The sequence below is a fragment of the Bufo bufo genome, chromosome 7 (assembly GCF_905171765.1).
Source record: "Bufo bufo chromosome 7, aBufBuf1.1, whole genome shotgun sequence".
Lineage (NCBI taxonomy): Eukaryota > Metazoa > Chordata > Amphibia > Anura > Bufonidae > Bufo > Bufo bufo.
Genome location: NC_053395.1, coordinates 121,352,179 through 121,371,709, shown reverse-complemented (window position 1 = coordinate 121,371,709; position 19,531 = coordinate 121,352,179). Strand labels below are relative to the sequence as shown.

At 49.2% G+C, this 19,531-nt stretch overlaps 1 protein-coding gene across 1 annotated transcript in view; it reads right to left on the bottom strand.

Moving 5' to 3' along the window:
* Positions 1-19,531, bottom strand: part of PTH2R (parathyroid hormone 2 receptor) — a 745,316-nt gene that overhangs the window by 577,720 nt on the left and 148,065 nt on the right. Inside the window, exon 3 of the mRNA XM_040441156.1 lies at positions 1,029-1,126. Within this exon, the coding sequence (XP_040297090.1) occupies positions 1,029-1,126 (98 nt within the window). The remainder of the gene's footprint in view (positions 1-1,028; positions 1,127-19,531) is intronic.

Genomic DNA, 19,531 nt, shown 5'->3' with positions numbered 1-19,531 from the left:
ATCGACGGTGCATGTAGAGAAGGGCCGATTAACTGCAGGATGAGAATGCTCGTCCTAATTCGGCAAGGACCTGCTGTTTAGGATGAGTATTCTCATCCTGCGGCATCAAAAGGTTAAAATGATATGCTTCATGTATCAAATCCTCATCCCTTACTTGTTCTACCTGCAGCAGCCTCAAGTCCTTGCACAGAATCTGGTCCTGAAAGGACAATGGTGTGTAATGTACAGATGATGAAGAAACATCATCAGATGGTTTAGTTTGTACATTTCTATCTGGATTATTAGTATCTAACTTGATAACCTCATCCTTTAGAAAATGCCTTTTCACAGTCACACTGATACTTCTATTACTTGTGTATATTGCGCTGTGGGAAGACACCAATGGGGTCATTAATCAAACTGGTGTAAAGTAGAACTGGCTTAGTTGCCCATAGCAACCAATCAGATTCCGCCATTCATTTTCCAAAAGAGCTGTCAAAAATAAAAGGAGGAATCTGATTGGTTGCTATCTGCAATTAAGCCAGTTCTACCTTACACCAGTTTGATTAATGACCCCCACAAGTCCGTTAGCTTGTGGAGATCTAGCCATTTCTGTTTGTGGATAACTTCCCTTTGAACTGCTCTCTTCATTGAGATGCTTCATAGCCCCTCCACTCTGGTCTGAGTGACAGAGCAGCATTAAACCAGATCACTACAACTGTCAATCAGAGATGAGGGGAGTGGCTGTGAAATATTTAAATGCAGAGAACACAGTGAAGCAGAATAAAAGTTTATATTCACACTACTCCTGATAATAAAAACTGTAAAACGTATGCCTGTGTTGCTCTTCACATCCCCTACCTAGTGTTGTCAGCAGTTTAGCTTTTGTGAGTTATAACTGAAATTTACACCAGCCCATATCTGTCAAAGGTGTTTGTCACTCAACACACTTAATACATTTGGTACATTTTACTCCGAAATATGTTTTAGAAATACTAACATATTTAATTACATTTAGGTTTGTCATTACTGCATTTAAAACATCTTACCTGAAATAACCGATGATGAAAATAGCAATGGCTAAGGAACAAAATGAAATAGAGTATCCCACTGTGTACATGACATAAAGCCGTTCAAAAAAATCCCTCTGTGAAGAAAAGGACAGATTGTTACTATTCATTTTGTATATTAAATCAATTTTTATGTTTCTTTTTACAAACCTTAAAAAAACATTTATACATTTCTTTCACATACCAGAATTTGTGCTAGACAAACATTTAGTAATAAATTAGTATTAATCTTCATTTTATATAGACGGGTGACATATAACATTGTAATACTCACAGGAAAAACACCCCCTCCTTTTGTCTTATATACTGCATGTATATAGGTAGTGCAGATATAGCAGTTGCACCTGGGGGATGGCACCAGCTGGAGCTTAAACACCTTTTGCCACATAAAACTCAGCAGTAATATAAATCACATGTAGCAGCAAGAAGGGAGTATGGAGCTCATATGGTTGGTATGGCATGGTAATGTATGGTCAATAATGCAAAGATTAAGGAGGCTCACCTTTAAGCCTCATTCACACATCAGTGTTTGGTCAGTGATTTACATCAGTGATTGTGAGCCAAAGCCAGGATTGGAGCCTCCACAGACATAAGGTATGAGGGAAAGATCTGCACCTGTTCTGTGTTTAGAATCGCACCTGGCTTTGGTTCACAATCACTGATGGAAAACACTGACCAAACACTGACTGTGTGAATGAGGCATTAGTGGTTGTGCTGTAGGAACAAGACTATTGAAGGCTTTCAAATAATGGTAGGCGGGTGTGCTCGGGCTCAGATATGTCCTTCATATAAGGATATATTGGCTAAATTCTCAATTTTAACATCAGTTTGAGGGTTTAGTCAGACTTGTTTGTTTGCATCCACAAAAGTACACCTTCCTTATTAATGTTTATTTTATTTAGCTGCAGCCAATGCCATAAGTCAGGACAGTTTTGGGGGAACAAAAAACAGCATTTAGGCTAATCAGTGGCAAAGAAGGGCATCACAAAGGCACATGCTTCCAAAGGATATAGTCCGGTGGAGGAAGAAATCTTGTAGATATTTAAGTCTCAAATGCTTTATGTTTCTGGGCTGCAGGGCCCATTCTTCAGAGGCACCAAATGATGAAGTAGCTCTGGAGCCCAGAAAAGTATTGTATTTGAGACTTAAATAACTATTAGATTTACGTCCACCTAGCTCTGGATTACATCCTTTGGAAGCTTCTACCTATGTGATGCCCTTCTGTGTGATTGATTAGCCTGGTTGCTGTTTTTTGCTCCTCCATAATATAAATGGCATATTTATAGTCTGTGGCCCTGGTTCACAACTAACAGCAGTCACCACATCGCTTGTGGTGAATATATACAGCTGCTATGTACAAGTGTATATGCACACATTTACTATTTACACATATGTGCATACTAACTACATACTGTATGAGCACATATGCAAAGTTATTACATGCATAGCTCAATGGCAATCTCACTAGAGATGTACACATGCACTGTACATACACATATTCACTAAGCGCACATGTAAATGTAAAACGGATACGATCATGTGCAGGAGGCATTAAACAGGTTTCCCTAATTACAGTGTATTTGAAAACTGCTCTCATGTTAACACTATTTAACAACTTATGACATATCATAAATAGAGTTGAGCGAACACCTGGATGTTCGGGTTCGACGAGTTCGGCCGAACTTTCGAAAAATGTTCGGGTTCGGGATCCGAACTCGACCCGAACTTCATCCCGAACCCGAACCCCATAGAAGTCAATGGGGACCCGAACTTTTGGGCACTAAAAAGGCTGTAAAACACACCCGGAAAGGGCTAGAGGGCTGCAAAAGGCAGCAAAATGTAGTTAAATCCCCTGCAAACAAATGTAGATAGGGAAATGATGAGTTAACATAAAATAAATAAAAATTAAACAATATTAATTGGAGTGAGGTCCCATAGCACAGAATCAGGCTTCAAGTCACCCACCAATGGAGAAGGTCACTTACTATTATTTTGACCACAGCACCCAGACAAAGGAGAGAGGTCCCACAGCAGAGAACCAGGCATCATATCACCCACCACAGGAGTAGGCCACCATTTAGTTACTTTGACCCCTACACCCAGACGGAGGAGAGAGGTTACACAGCAGAGAATCAGGCATTTAGATCACCCACCACAGGAGTAGGCCACCATTGAATCAGACCCCGGCAACCATGTCAGATGGCACAAGCATAAGCTTTATATCAATCAGCACAGGAGAAGGCGACTTTGACAGACTTTGACCCCTACACCCGGACGGAGGAGAGAGGTTTCAAAGCAGAGAATCAGGCATTTAGATCACCCACCACAGGAGTAGGCCCCAATTTAATGGGACCCCGGCAACCATGTCAGATGGCACAACCATCAGCTTCATATCAATCAGCACAGGAGAAGGCGACTTTGAAAGACTTTGACCCCTACACCCAGACGGAGGAGAGAGGTTTCACAGCAGAGAATCAGGCATTTAGATCACCCACCACAGGAGTAGGCCCCCATTGAATCAGACCCTGGCAACCATGTCAGATGGCACAACCATCAGCTTTATATCAATCAGCACAGGAGAAGGCGACTTTGAAAGACTTTGACCCCTACACCCAGATGGAGGAGAGAGGTTTCACAGCAGAGAATCAGGCATCATATCAACCACCACAGGAGAAGCCACCATTTAGTTACTTTGACCCCTGCACCCAGGAAGAGGAGAGAGGCACCACAGCACATATTCTGGCATCATATCAGCCACCACAGGAGAAGCCACCATTGAGTTACTTTGACCCCTGCACCCAGGAAGAGGAGAGAGGCACCACAGCACATATTCTGGCATCATATCAGCCACCACAGGAGAAGCCACCATTGAGTTACTTTGACCCCCGCACCCAGGAAGAGGAGAGAGGCACCACAGCACATATTCAGGCATCATATCACACACCACAGGAGAAGGCCTCTTTCAGTGATTTAGGCCTTTGGACCCAGACAGAGGAGAGAGGCACCACAGCACATATTCTGGCATCATATCAGCCACCACAGGAGAAGCCACCATTGAGTTACTTTGACCCCTGCACCCAGGAAGAGGAGAGAGGCCCCACAGCACATATTCTGGCATCATATCAGCCACCACAGGAGAAGCCACCATTTAGTTACTTTGACCCCTGCACCCAGGAAGAGGAGAGAGGCACCACAGCACATATTCTGGCATCATATCAGCCACCACAGGAGAAGCCACCATTTAGTTACTTTGACCCCTTCACCCAAACAGAGGAGAGAGGTTCCACATCAGAGAATCAGGCATCATATCAACCACCACAGGAGTAGGCCACAATTTAGTTTATTTGACCCCTGCACCCAGGAAGAGGAGAGAGGCCCCACAGCACATATTCTGGCATCATATCACACACCACAGGAGAAGGCCTCTTTCAGTGATTTAGGCCTTTGGACCCAGACAGAGGAGAGAGGTCAGAGATTAGCTTCATATCCCCCAGCACAGCAGAAGACCGCTTTATTTGACTTAGGCCTCAGCACCCAGACAGAAGACAGAGGTAGCATGGCAGAGGTTATGGCTTCATGTCACCCGTTAGTTTAACCGGCCACTTTCATCTGGTTAGGCCCCGGCGCCCAGACAGAGAAGAGTTTCATTCAACTGTGGGTTTTATAAAATTTGTATCAAATAAAGAAGTGGCCCGTAGCACAACAAGACATGTTTTAGGCAGTTAATAAGGACTACTCTGCACAAGGGAGGGACAGGTCCTGTGGGATCCATGCCTGGTTCATCTTTATGAAGGTCAGCTTGTCCACGTTGGCTGTGGACAGGCGGCTGCGCTTGTCAGTAATGACGCCCCCTGCCGTGCTGAATACGCGTTCAGATAAAACGCTGGCCGCCGGGCAGGAAAGCACCTCCAAGGCATAACATGCTAACTCTGGCCATGTGGACAATTTCGAAACCCAGTAGTTGAATGGGGCCGAACCATCCGTCAGGATGCGGAGGGGTGTGCAGACATACTGTTCAACCATGTTAGTGAAATGCTGCCTCCTGCTAACACGTTCCGTATCAGGTGTCGGTGCAGATAGCTGTGGCGTGGAGACAAAACTTTTCCACATTTCTGCCATGCTAACCCTGCCCTCAGATGAGCTGGCCGTGACACAGCTGCGTTGGCGACCTCTTGCCACTCCTCTGCCTTCACCTTCCACCTGTTCCCCTGTGACATGTGGGAATGCTCTCAAGAGCGCCTCTATCAGCGTGCGCTTGTACTCGCGCATCTTACGGTCGCGCTCCAGTTCAGGAATTAAAGTGGGCACATTGTCTTTATACCGGGGATCCAGCAGGGTGGCCACCCAGTAGTCTGCACACGTTAAAACGTGGGCAACTCTGCTGTCGTTGCGCAGGCATTGGAGCATATATTCGCTCATGTGGGCCAGGCTACCCATGGGTAAGGACAAGCTGTCCTCTGTGGGAGGCGTATCGTCATCGTCCACCGTATCCCCCCAGCCACGCACCAGTGATGGGCCTGGGCTGCCACCCCGCTGTGAACTTGCGTCATCCTCGTCCCCCTCCACCTCCTCCTCCTCCTCCTCGTCCTCCAGTACAGTGCCTTGGCTGGCGACTTGTGAACCTGTCCTCTGCTGCTTAAACAAACCTCCCTCTGAGCCACTTCGAACAGACTGGCCCGAAAGTGTTAGAAACGAGCCCTCATCCTCCTCCTCCTCCTCCACCTGGGCCACCTCCTCTAACATCATTGCCCTAAGTGTTTTCTCAAGGAGACATAGAAGTGGTATTGTAACGCTGATAACAGTGTCATCGCCACTGGCCATGTTGGTGGAGTACTCGAAACAGCGCAGCAGGGCACACAGGTCTCGCATGGAGGCCCAATCATTGGTGGTGAAGTGGTGCTGTTCGGCAGTACGACTGACGCGAGCGTGCTGCAGCTGAAACTCCACTATGGCCTGCTGCTGCTCGCACAGTCTCTCCAGCATGTGCAAGGTGGAGTTCCACCGGGTGGGCACGTCGCATATGAGGCGGTGAGCGGGAAGGCCGAAGTTCCGCTGTAGCGCAGACAGGCGAGCAGCGGCAGGATGTGAACGGCGGAAGCGCGCACAGACGGCCCGCACTTTATGCAGCAGCTCTGACATGTTGGGGTAGTGGTGAATGAACCTCTGCACCACCAAGTTCAGCACATGCGCCAGGCAAGGGATGTGCGTCAAACCGGCTAGTCCCAGAGCTGCCACGAGATTTCGCCCATTATCGCATACCACCAGGCCTGGCTTGAGGCCCACCGGCAGAAACCACTCGTCGGTCTGTTGTTCAATACCCCACCACAACTCCTGTGCGGTGTGGGGCCTGTCCCCCAAACATATGAGTTTCAGAATGGCCTGCTGACGTTTACCCCGGGCTGTGCTGAAGTTGGTGGTGAAGGTGTGTGGCTGACCGGATGAGCTGGTGGAAGCAGTGGAGGAGGAAGCCGAGTAGGAGGAGGAGGCTACAGGAGGCAGAGAATGATGCCCTGCGATCCTAGGGGGCGGAAGGACGTGCGCCAAGGAACTGTCCGCCGGGGGCCCAGCCGCCACTACATTCATCCAGTGTGCAGTTAGTGAGATATAGCGTCCCTGGCCGTGCTTACTGGTCCACGTATCTGTGGTTAGGTGGACCTTGCCACAAATGGCGTTGCGCAGTGCACACTTGATTTTATCGGACACTTGCATGTGCAGGGAAGGCACGGCTGTCTTGGAGAAGTAGTGGCGGCTGGGAACCACATACTGCGGGACAGCCATGGCCATCAGCTGTTTGAAGCTGTCTGTGTCCACCAGCCGGAATGACAGCATTTCAAAGGCCAGCAGTTTAGAAATGCTGGCGTTCAGGCCAAGGGCTCGAGGGTGACTCGGGGGGAATTTGCGCTTCCTCTCTAAGGTTTGAGATATTGAGAGCTGAACGCTGCTGTGTGATATAGTGGAGACGCTAGTTGACGGTGGCGGTGGTGGTGGTGTCGGTGGCACATCCTCTGTTTGCTGCTCGGCAGGTGGCAACATTCCTCTCGAGGCGGAAGCCGAGGCAGCAGCGGTAGAGGGAGCAGGGGGAGCCTCAGCGAGTGCCTGGTTTTTAAGGTGTGTACCCCACTGCAGTTCATGCTTTGCATGTAGATGCCTGGTCATGCAGGTTGTGCTGAGGTTCAGAACGTTAATGCCTCGCCTCAGGCTCTGATGGCAGAGCGTGCAAGTCACTCGGGTCTTGTCGGTAGGACATTGTTTAAAGAAGTGCCATGCCAGGGAACTCTTTGAAGCTGCCTTTGTGGGGCTGGGTCCCTGTTGGCGATGTCCAGTAGCAGGCGAACTCTGGGGGCGGCGGCTCGTCTGCTTTGGCCCCCTGCTCCCTCTTTGGCTTCGCTGTTGTCTCGGTCTCACCACTACCTCTTCCTCTGAACTGTGAAAGTCATCGCCACGACCTTCAGTCCATGTGGGGTCTAAGACCTCATCGTCCTCTGCATCGTCTTCCACCCAGTCTCCCTCCCTGACCTCCTCCTGTTCAGTCTGCACACTGCAAAAAGACGCGGCAGTGGGCACCTGTGTTTCGTCATCATCAGAGAGTCGGTGACTCTGCTGTGGTGGTATTCCCATGTCCTCTTCATCTGGAGACATAAGTGGTTGTGCGTCAGTGCATGGTATGTCTTCCTCCACTGGGGAAGGGCTAGGTGGACACCCCTGGGAAACCCTGGAAGCAGAGTCTTCAAACAGAAGAAGAGACTGCTGCATAACTTGTGGCTCAGACCGTTTCCCTGATATGCTTGGGGGTGATGTGACAGACTGATGGGCTTGGTTTTCAGGTGCCACCTGTGCGCTTTCCGCAGAAGACTGGGTGGAAGACCATGTGGTGAACGTGCTGGAAGCACTGTCGGCCACCCAATCGATTAATGCCTGTACCTGCTCAGGCCTTACCATCCTAAGAGCGTCATTGGGCCCCACGAGATATTGCGGTACATTCTGCCGGCTAGTTGAGGGAGTTCGTTCCCTACTGTGTGCGCCTGGGGCCGAACGGCCACGTCCTCTACCAGCAACAGAGGCTCCACGGACACCACCACGACCGCGTCCTCGTCCCTTAATAGTATTTTTCTTCATTGTTGCGATTCAACTCGCACCACAATGAAATATATTATTTTTTATAAGCAAAATCCCCTCACTGGAATACTTTCAGTCTTTTGACTGTATGGATTACAGATGGAATGACTGTTATATGCGAGTACCGCTTTCTTTGACAGATTCTAGTATGGGTACATATATGTTTTCCCAACCCCAGCACATTAGTTTGCTAATTCCAGATGTATGAAACGCAGGCCTAACTGTATCTAGTATATTGAACGCCAGATAAACTAACTTGGCCTTTTTTAAATAAAAAAAAAATTCCCTCACTGGAATACTTTCAGTCTTTTGACTGTATGGATTACAGATGGAATGACTGTTATATGTGAGTACCGCTTTCTTTGACAGATTCTAGTATGGGTACATATATGTTTTCCCAACCCCAGCACATTAGTTTGCTAATTCCAGATGTATGAAACGCAGGCCTAACTGTATCTAGTATATTGAACGCCAGATAAACTAACTTGGCCTTTTTTAAATAAAAAAAAAATTCCCTCACTGGAATACTTTCAGTCTTTTGACTGTATGGATTACAGATGGAATGACTGTTATATGTGAGTACCGCTTTCTTTGACAGATTCTAGTATGGGTACATATATGTTTTCCCAACCCCAGCACATTAGTTTGCTAATTCCAGATGTATGAAACGCAGGCCTAACTGTATCTAGTATATTGAACGCCAGATAAACTAACTTGGCCTTTTTTAAATAAAAAAAAAATTCCCTCACTGGAATACTTTCAGTCTTTTGACTGTATGGATTACAGATGGAATGACTGTTATATGTGAGTACCGCTTTCTTTGACAGATTCTAGTATGGGTACATATATGTTTTCCCAACCCCAGCACATTAGTTTGCTAATTCCAGATGTATGAAACGCAGGCCTAACTGTATCTAGTATATTGAACGCCATATAAACTAACTTGGCCTTTTTTAAATAAAAAAAATTCCCTCACTGGAATACTTTCAGTCTTTTGACTGTATGGATTACAGATGGAATGACTGTTATATGTGAGTACCGCTTTCTTTGACAGATTCTAGTATGGGTACATATATGTTTTCCCAACCCCAGCACATTAGTTTGCTAATTCCAGATGTATGAAACGCAGGCCTAACTGTATCTAGTATATTGAACGCCAGATAAACTAACTTGGCCTTTTTTAAATAAAAAAAAAATTCCCTCACTGGAATACTTTCAGTCTTTTGACTGTATGGATTACAGATGGAATGACTGTTATATGTGAGTACCGCTTTCTTTGACAGATTCTAGTATGGGTACATATATGTTTTCCCAACCCCAGCACATTAGTTTGCTAATTCCAGATGTATGAAACGCAGGCCTAACTGTATCTAGTATATTGAACGCCATATAAACTAACTTGGCCTTTTTTAAATAAAAAAAATTCCCTCACTGGAATACTTTCAGTCTTTTGACTGTATGGATTACAGATGGAATGACTGTTATATGTGAGTACCGCTTTCTTTGACAGATTCTAGTATGGGTACATATATGTTTTCCCAACCCCAGCACATTAGTTTGCTAATTCCAGATGTATGAAACGCAGGCCTAACTGTATCTAGTATATTGAACGCCAGATAAACTAACTTGGCCTTTTTTAAATAAAAAAAAAATTCCCTCACTGGAATACTTTCAGTCTTTTGACTGTATGGATTACAGATGGAATGACTGTTATATGTGAGTACCGCTTTCTTTGACAGATTCTAGTATGGGTACATATATGTTTTCCCAACCCCAGCACATTAGTTTGCTAATTCCAGATGTATGAAACGCAGGCCTAGCTGTATCTAGTATATTGAACGCCAGATAAACTAACTTGGCCTTTTTTAAATAAAAAAAATTCCCTCACTGGAATACTTTCAGTCTTTTGACTGTATGGATTACAGATGGAATGACTGTTATGTGTGAGTACCGCTTTCTTTGACAGATTCTAGTATGGGTACATATATGTTTTCCCAACCCCAGCACATTAGTTTGCTAATTCCAGATGTATGAAACGCAGGCCTAACTGTATCTAGTATATTGAACGCCAGATAAACTAACTTGGCCTTTTTTAAATAAAAAAAAAATTCCCTCACTGGAATACTTTCAGTCTTTTGACTGTATGGATTACAGATGGAATGACTGTTATATGTGAGTACCGCTTTCTTTGACAGATTCTAGTATGGGTACATATATGTTTTCCCAACCCCAGCACATTAGTTTGCTAATTCCAGATGTATGAAACGCAGGCCTAACTGTATCTAGTATATTGAACGCCAGATAAACTAACTTGGCCTTTTTTAAATAAAAAAAATTCCCTCACTGGAATACTTTCAGTCTTTTGACTGTATGGATTACAGATGGAATGACTGTTATATGTGAGTACCGCTTTCTTTGACAGATTCTAGTATGGGTACATATATGTTTTCCCAACCCCAGCACATTAGTTTGCTAATTCCAGATGTATGAAACGCAGGCCTAACTGTATCTAGTATATTGAACGCCAGATAAACTAACTTGGCCTTTTTTAAATAAAAAAAAAATTCCCTCACTGGAATACTTTATGGCTTTTCACTGTATGGATTACAGGTGGACTGGTATTAGTAGGGGTGACACAAGCACACCCAAGTCCCTGATGTAGGATTTCTATGGCACAGACCACTATTACAAGTGATTAATGGACGTTGGGAGAGATTGTGCTGCAGCACTAGTCCCAAGATGGCCGCCGCCTATCAGCCCAGTAACATGTGCCACAAAATGGTCTGCACAACCTTTAAAAAAAATAGCCTTGGACTGTGCTGCTAAATCGCTATTGGTCTGAATCCCAGGTGTAGATGTCTGACTTGTTTGGAGCTTTGGAATGCACACTGTGGCAGCTTCTGCTGCAGCACTACAAGTCGCAAAATGGCGGCCGGCGGTCAGCCCAGGTACATGTGGATGGAAAAATCACTCTGGCCACTCTAAAAATAGCCAATCCCTATCAAAAAAGCAGCTCAGCTGCAGTTGTTCAGATGAATCACAGGTGGAGGAGAGAAATTTGCTTCCAGTTATTCAATTATCCCTGCCTATTCTCGCCCTAGCATCAGCTGCGTCTATCCCTGTTCTATTCACATCGGGAGTGAGCACGTCCCGACGTGCGCACAAGCTTATAAAGAGGCTGAGTCACATGCTGCACTTGGCCAATCACAGCCTTGCCAATAGTAGGCATGGCTGCGATGGCATCTTAGGGCAAGTAGTATGATGCATGTTGATTGGCTGCTTTGCAGCCTTTCAAAATGCGCCAAAATACATGCTGAACGACGAACCCGAACTTTTACGAAAAAGTTCGGGTTCGGGTCCGTGTCACGAACACCCCAAAATTCGGTACGGACCCGAACTATGCTCGAACTGTTCGCTCAACACTAATCATAAAGTTTCCCCCCCCCCCAGTCTGGGGAAAAATAATTTGGAGAGAGATTTATCAAACTGGTGTAAAGTAGAACTGGCTTAGTTTCTGATAGCAACCAATCAGATTCCAGCTTTCATTTTTCACAGCTCTTTTGGGGAATAAAAAGGTGGAATCTGATTGGTTGCCATGGGCCATTAAGCCAGATCTACTTGTAGTGTCCCACTAGGTAAATGTGGGCACTACACAAGGGTCAATTGGGCCACGTTGTTCTCCACCTCCTGTGGAACAGTGGCAGTGTATTTTACATCACATTTGTATTGCTATGTTTTTATGTGCATTTTCCCTGTTTCTCTGTGCATCAGGCCTGTTAGGGTGTAGTTCCTCCTCCAAGACAGTAGAGGGAGCTAGGGAACCCCTAATATATATATATATAGTCAGGTCCTGTTCAGGGAATGTGGTGTGTAGAGTCAGAAGGGAGTGTGGACTTTAGCTAGGCAGCAGCTAAAGTGAGCTTCTGACATGCAGCTAGACAGCCCAGGCTTCTAGTTGTTACCAGAGGAAGAGTTACCTCCTGAGAAACCTGCAGTTCCTACAAAGTACAGTACAGAGCAGAAGTGTTTCCAGCCAAACAAGAGAGCTGAAGGGCAGAAGAGTCTATTCAATGCAAGGAGATATATACTAGAGGAAGTTTCTTTACCAAGGATAAAGCCACCAATAGGGCATACGGGCCTTGGGATCAAGACAGACAGGAGTTCTGAGAAATAGTGCACAGGATTTCTGAGGAAAAGGTGCAGCCTGATCTGTGAGTGTATTTAACCCTCTGAGTATCTTGCTGCCTGCCATTTGTAAAAGCCTGCTTGTAATTTGCTACTGCCATATGGAACTTTGCTAAAAAACTGTATATAGTTAACTGTTCAGTAAAAGGAAGTTCTGGTTCACCACAACAACGTGTTCCTCAATTGTTCCTATCATCAATCGGTGTGCCACCGTTACAGGCACTGGCGTCACAAATCTTAAAGGGATCTTGCCACTGGCACATTAAAACCTGCAACACCCAGGGCACTTCGCCTACCACCAGCCTGGTCCCTATATACAGAGAGTGCCCCAGAGGACTACTGTGCCAGCCTCTCCATCACTGCTGTACGCCTGCCCTGGGTCATCCTATAAACTGTGAGTAACCAAGAGCAACCCTCATTTGCCTAGTAACCGTGACCTAACTATCGCAATACCCTGCAGGGCTGCGTACTGCATACTTTACACCAGTTTGATAAATCTCCCCCATTGTCTTTTAGCCTAAAATGGTTTTCAAAGCTTTGAAAGGTTATTCCCATCTAGCAGTGGCCGGACTGAGGGGGGGCGGAGCCCCCTTTAGGGGAGGCCCCCATGACGGGGGTTTGGTTTCAGTGAGCTGGGGGGGGGGGGAGAGTGGTCAGGCTAGGGGAGAGGGAGGGGGCTTTGGCAGGGAGAATAGGTTAGGATAGGTTAGGGGTGTGAGGGGGTGGAGTCGAGGGGTTTAAATAGGCAGGGAAGAAGAAGGCTAGGGGCCATTTTAGGTAGAGAGAAAAGCTGGTACATCACCTGAGAGATGGAGCGTCTGGAGGCCATGATCGGCGAGTTGCGGGCAGCGGCTGAGGTGAGAGGCCCAGCGTGGTTCCAGGAGCAGATCCAGCTGCTGCTGGGGGGGCCGAGTGAGGTGCCTGTCTTGCCTCACTCACCGGTATTACGGCCGCGGCGGGCCAGGCCGCCGGCGCGCCTTTCCCCATCAACTTCCCCCCCTAGGGCTCAGCGCCGTATTAGGAGCCCCTCTCGGGACCCTCCACGTCGGGTGCCGCCGACACCAGCTTCTACTAGGCCCCGGCGTGGGAGGAATCCTCACTGTAGGCGGAGCCTTGTGGGCGGCCGGGCCCGGCCGTCCACTCCTGCAAGCGGCGACGGCGTGGGAGCTGGACCGGGTACTGCGGGCGCCCCTGTAACTCCTGGCACAGGGGCAGCCCCTCGGCGTGGGAGGTCAGGCATTCAGCGCGGGGCTGCTGCATGTGGATCCGGTGGTAGCAGCAGGCCCCAGGTTGCAGACAGCTCGAGAGGCTCCGCCCCCAGGAGCAGTTATGATGACATCGCTAACCCCGGCGTCCCTGGTTTGCATAGAGCCAGGGGACAGGAGCCAACCGAGCCCAGGAGATGTGAGGAGGTCCGGACCGTGGAGGGATCCTGTTGCAACGCGCGTTCCTGCCCTGCCAGGAGGCAGGGTGAGGATGAAGGTTCCAGCGGCATGGTCTATCCGGGAGAGGACGTCCCTGGTCCCAGCGGATCCAGGGGACAGAGAGAGGGCGACAGCGTGACGCAGAGGAGGGATCTTCAGGAGTCAGGACTTGCGGCTGATGGGAACACAGCGCCCAGGCAGCCAGGGGAGATTGCATGGGGTCCACTTGCGCAGGTAGTGCAGGGTGTGGGGGCTGGGGTGGGGGGTGTTTCCCAGTTAGAGTTGAGTAAGGGCCTGGGGCAATTGTTGGGAGGTCTGGCGGGGTTAGTTGCTAGTTGGGGGTTGAGTGGGGGGACACCGTTGCAGGCCTGGGGCATGCAAGGTTTGGCTGCGAGCGGAGGGTCGTCGGTGGAGCCGCAGCGGGGGTTGCCGGGTGTGGGGGTGTCGGTACAGACGCAGGCGGGAACGGAGGGGGATGAGGATTCTGTGCGGGTTGATGATAAAGCAAAAGGGGAGGTTTATGTTTGCTTTGAGGGTCCGTTGGGGGCGCATTTGAAGTCAGAGGTGAGGGAGAGGATTTGGAAGGGGGAATATGTGGAGATATTTTCCTTGCTTCCTTTGGAACGCTTCAATCTGGATAGGGTGCGAAGGGAAGATGGTAAGCGGGAGGAGGAGGAGAAGCGCCGGTATAGGTTAATACCGAGGACGTTTGCAAACTGGTTGCAGGCGTTCGTGATATTGGCGAGTGTGATTGGGGAGAAGACTCCGGAGGCTTGTTCGGGGTTGTTTTGTTATTTGGACGCAATCGGGGAGGCGTATCGGGTGTATGGGGGAGTGGCGTGGTTGCGGTATGACGAACAGTTCCGGCAGAGGAAGGCGGTTCGCCCTGAGATGCGGTGGGACCATAAGGATATTGCTTTATGGCTGAAGGTTATGGCCCCAGTGCGTTCGGGGCAGCCATTTCGTGGGGAAGGTAGTAGTGGGGGGTCGGGCAATACAGCGGTTGCCTCAGCGAGGGGACTGTGTTTTGCCTTCAATGAAGGCACCTGTAGGTTCGGGCCTAAATGTAAATTTAAGCACGAATGCTCAGGCTGTGGAGGGAATCACGGGGCAGCGCAGTGTTTTAAGGGAGGCAAGCAGAGAGGGGGGGATGGTTTTGGAAAAGGGGGTGACGCCGGTTCGGCTGGAAAGGATGCAACCGTACTTAGATAGGTACCCCAATAGGGAGGCGGCGGGTTTGTTGGTTTTGGGTTTTGCGGAAGGTTTTCGAATTCCGTTTGTTCCGGGTGAAGCGGTGTTGCTCAGGAAGAATTTGCGGTCTGCTAGGGAGCATCCAGAGGTGGTGGGGGAGAAGTTGGGGAAGGAGGTGATGCTGGTGCGGATGGCGGGTCCGTTTTTAGAGCCACCGGTTTACAATTTGCGGGTGTCACCGCTGGGGGTTGTACCTAAGAAAGAGGCGAATAAGTTTCGCTTGATTCATCACCTGTCGTTCCCGAGGTGCTCCTCGGTAAATGATGGTATTGACCCGGCGGTTTGTTCTGTAGTATTTACATCGTTTGACACGGCGGTCGGTTGGGTGAGGCGTTTTGGGGCGGGAGCGTTGATGGCAAAGACGGATATTGAGGCGGCGTTTCGGTTGTTGCCGGTTCATCCGGATTGTCAGCATTTGTTGGGATGTTTTTGGGATGGGGGGTTCTTTGTGGATCGGTGTTTACCCATGGGGTGTACATTGTCGTGCGCTTACTTTGAAACTTTCAGCTCGTTTTTGGAGTGGGCAGTGGTGGACTCGTCGGGTTGTGAATCGCTGATTCATTACCTGGATGATTTTTTGTGTATAGGCCCCCCGGGGTCGCCGGTTTGCGCATTATTGTTGGCAACGTTGAGTTCGGTTTTTGAGAGGTTTGGGGTCCCGCTGGCGGAGGGTAAGACAGTGGGGCCGGTGTCAGAATTGAGTTTCCTTGGCATAGTGATTGACTCGGTGAGGATGGAGTGTCGGTTGCCGGGCGATAAGCTGGTAGATCTGAAAGGCTTGGTGGCTAAGGCGATTCGGGCAAAAAAGTTGCAGTTGAGGGAGCTTCAGTCGCTGTTGGGGAAGCTTAATTTCGCTTGCCGGATAATGCCCATGGGGCGAGTGTTCTGTAGGCGGTTGGCGCAGGCAACTGGGGGGGTGGTGGCTCCGCATCATTATATTCGGTTGGGTAGGGAGCTGCGGGCGGACTTACAGGTTTGGAGTTCTTTTCTGGACCAGTACAACGGTCGCTCGCTGTTCATGGGGGAAGTTGTTGAGGCGTTTGATTTTGAATTATTCACGGATACGGCGGGGGGTTCAGGTTTTGGGGCTTTTTGTGGAGGTCAATGGTGCGCTGGAGTGTGGCCAGCTGTTTGGGTGGAACGGGGCTGGGTGAAGAATCTGGCTTTGTTAGAGTTGTTCCCTATTGTGCTGGCGGTTGTGTTGTGGGGAGAGCGGTTCTGGGGTAAAAAGGTTCATTTTCACTGCGACAACATGGGGGTGGTTCAAGCGATAAATGGGCTGTCGGCATCGTCGCCATTGGTGGTGCGGCTGCTGCAGCGGTTAGTGTTAGAGTGCTTGTCACTTAATGCTTGGGTTGTAGCGGTGCATGTGCCGGGGGTTGACAATTGTATTGCTGACGCCCTTTCTCGTTCGCAGTGGAATCGTTTTCGGCAGTTGGCTCCGGAGGCGGAGGTGATTGGATTAGAGTGTCCGGGTTGCCTGTGGGAGCTGCTGGAGGAGCATTGATGGGGCTTATTCGGGCGTCATTAGCTCCGGGTACGTGGGATGCCTATATGAGGGCTTGGAGGGTGTGGGAGGACTGGTGTGCCGTTTTGGGAGGAGGGATTGAGGAGCCGGAGTTGGTTTTGCTAATGTTTTTGGGTCACGGTAGGGAGCAGGGTTGGTCGGTTAGCAAGATAAACAGTTACATGGCCGGGTTGGCTTTTGGTTTTAAGGCTCGGCGGATGGTGGATGTGACAAAGTCATTTTTGGTGGTGCAGGCATTAAAAGGTTGGAGGAGGATGGGTGCTGGGGTGGACGGGAGGAGGCCAGTCTCGTTTGGGTTGTTGCTTAAGTTGGGGGGGCAGTTGCGGACGGTTTGTCGGTCAGAGGGGGAAACAAGGTTGTTTCGGTTGGCTTTCTCGCTGGCCTTTTTTGGGGCTATGCGGGTGGGGGAGTTGGTTTGTCCGTCGGTGAGTCGGGTTGAGGGACTTTTGAGGAGGGATGTTGAGCTGTTTGATGATAGTGTAGAGTTTATTATTCGGCGGTCAAAGACGGATACGTTGGGTAAAGGAAAGAAGGGGGTGCTTTTCCGGGTGGAGGATTGTGACATGTGCCCGGTTCAATGTTTGCGGGATTATGGGTTAAGGGGGGGGGGGGGGGGTCCCCATTGTTGGTTCATATGGATGGCACCTTTTTGTCTCGCTTTGTTTTCTGCTATTTTTTCGAGGTGTTTGAGCCGGGTGGGGGTGGATAAGGTGGGGTATTCTAGCCACTCCTTTAGAATCGGGGCAGCGACAGAAGCGGCTAGATGGGGTGTGGGTGAAGACGTTATTAAAAGGATTGGCCGTTGGGAATCGGCGAGGTTTAAATCTTATGTGCATTTGGATCGCTTGTAAAGTGTGGAGGGTTGGTTGGTGTTAGGTTTATTGTGTTTGTGCAAAGCTGCGGTATTGTTCTTTTTGTTCTCTCGTTACAGATACAGCGCCCGCTCTGGTGTGGATTGTGGGGCATTCCTATGTCTTCTGGGGGGCCGTCCGGGCAGCGGTTCGGCCGGACGGTCAACAGCTAGGATTTGACATGGAGTCTGCGGTGGTAAGGTGGATTGGGAGGCGGGGTATGGTTTGGAAAGGGGTGCTGCCTGAAATTCATAGGTTCGTGAGGATGGATAGGGCACCGGAGGTGTTGGTGGTACATGCGGGGGGCAATGATTTGGCGGCGAAGCCTATCCGGGAGTTGATTAAGGAGATCAAGTGGGATTTCTTACGGTTGTGGTCGTTATTTCCGGATATGGTGACCATATGGTCGGATATTGTCCCCCGGCAGGTGTGGAGGGAGGCTAGGTCTGTGGATGCGGTGAATAAGGCGAGGATAAAGGTGAACAGGGCAGTTGGGCGTTTTATGGCTAGGAACGGGGCGGTGGTAGTCAGGCATAGGGATTTGGAGGCGGGAACGGGGGCTTTTTGGAGATCGGACGGAGTGCATTTGAATGCGGTGGGGTTGGATATGTGGAGTTTGGCGTTGCAGGAAGGCATTGAGGTGGCCCTGAGGTTGTGGAGGAACGCCTGGAGTTGAGGTGGTCAAGTCCGGTCGTTGGTGGCGGTGGGGGGGGGGTCCTTGGAGTTGGGCACGGTGGAATCTGAGGACAATTGGGGGGGCCCCACGGTGGGGGCTGGACTCCCAGGTGGACTGAGCGGTTGTGGTGAATCGAGGGGGGGGTCATTCGATGGTGCCTTTGAGCTGGGCGGTACTGCTGGAGGCAAGAATGGCTCACCCTGGTTTGACAGCTCTATGTTTTGGGGCTTCAAGGACCTCCCCCCATTGGGGTTTTATACTGTATTATGTTATGTTATGGTTGTAAATGTTATTTAATAAACGGCTGCTGTGGCCATTACATTTCCAATTGGTGGTCCGAGTTTTATTGGGATTAGGGCTCTGGGGTGGAAAAGTGTAATGGTGGTTAGAGGTGAGTAAGGTGGGTATGAAAGTAATGGTCGAGGCGAACATGGATAACCAATACCCTCGCCAAGCAGTGGCCGGACTGAGGGGGGGCGGAGCCCCCTTTAGGGGAGGCCCCCATGGCGGGAGTTTGGTTTCAGTGAGCTGGGGGGGGGGGGGGGAGTGGTCGGGTTAGGGGAGAGGGAGGGGGCTTTGGCAGGGAGAATAGGTTAGGATAGGTTAGGGGTGTGAGGGGGTGGAGTCGAGGGGTTAAATAGGCAGGGAAGAAGAAGGCTAGGGGCCATTTTAGGTAGAGAGAAAAGCTCCCACTCACCCTCCCCCTTTTTTGTTGGGCAGTTTTGGAATGGAGGGGAGCGGGGTTGTGGTGCTGGGATTTATTGTGGGGAGTGGGTTTTTTGTCACGGCGGCTTGTGGCGGTGGGGGGGGGGGGGCCTTGGAGTTGGGCACGGTGGAATCTGAGGACAATTGGGGGGGCCCCACGGTGGGGGCTGGACTCCCAGGTGGACCGAGCGGTTGTGGTGAATCGAGGGGGGGTCATTCGATGGTGCCTTTGAGCTGGGCGGTACGGCTGGAGGCAAGAATGGCTCACCCTGGTTTGACAGCTCGATGTTTTGGGGCTTCAAGGACCTCCCCCCATTGGGGTTTTATACTGTATTATGTTATGTTATGGTTGTAAATGTTATTTAATAAACGGCTGCTGTGGCCATTACATTTCCAATTGGTGGTCCGAGTTTTATTGGGATTAGGGCTCTGGGGTGGAAAAGTGTAATGGTGGTTAGAGGTGAGTAAGGTGGGTATGAAAGTAATGGTCGAGGCGAACATGTATAACCAATACCCTCGTCATGTAAATACTGCCTTTTTTTCTGAAAAGGCAGTGTTTACATTAAAAAGCTTGCAGAGACATGGTAGCCACCAGAACTACTACGTTTAGCTGTTTTGGTTCTGGTGACTATAGTGCCCCTTAATATAGAGGGGGGGGGGGAAAGAATCAGCACAAGAGTCTCATATAAAATGGCTGTATCATTATTCAAAAAATTAAAAAAGCACAACTTCTGACACAAATATAT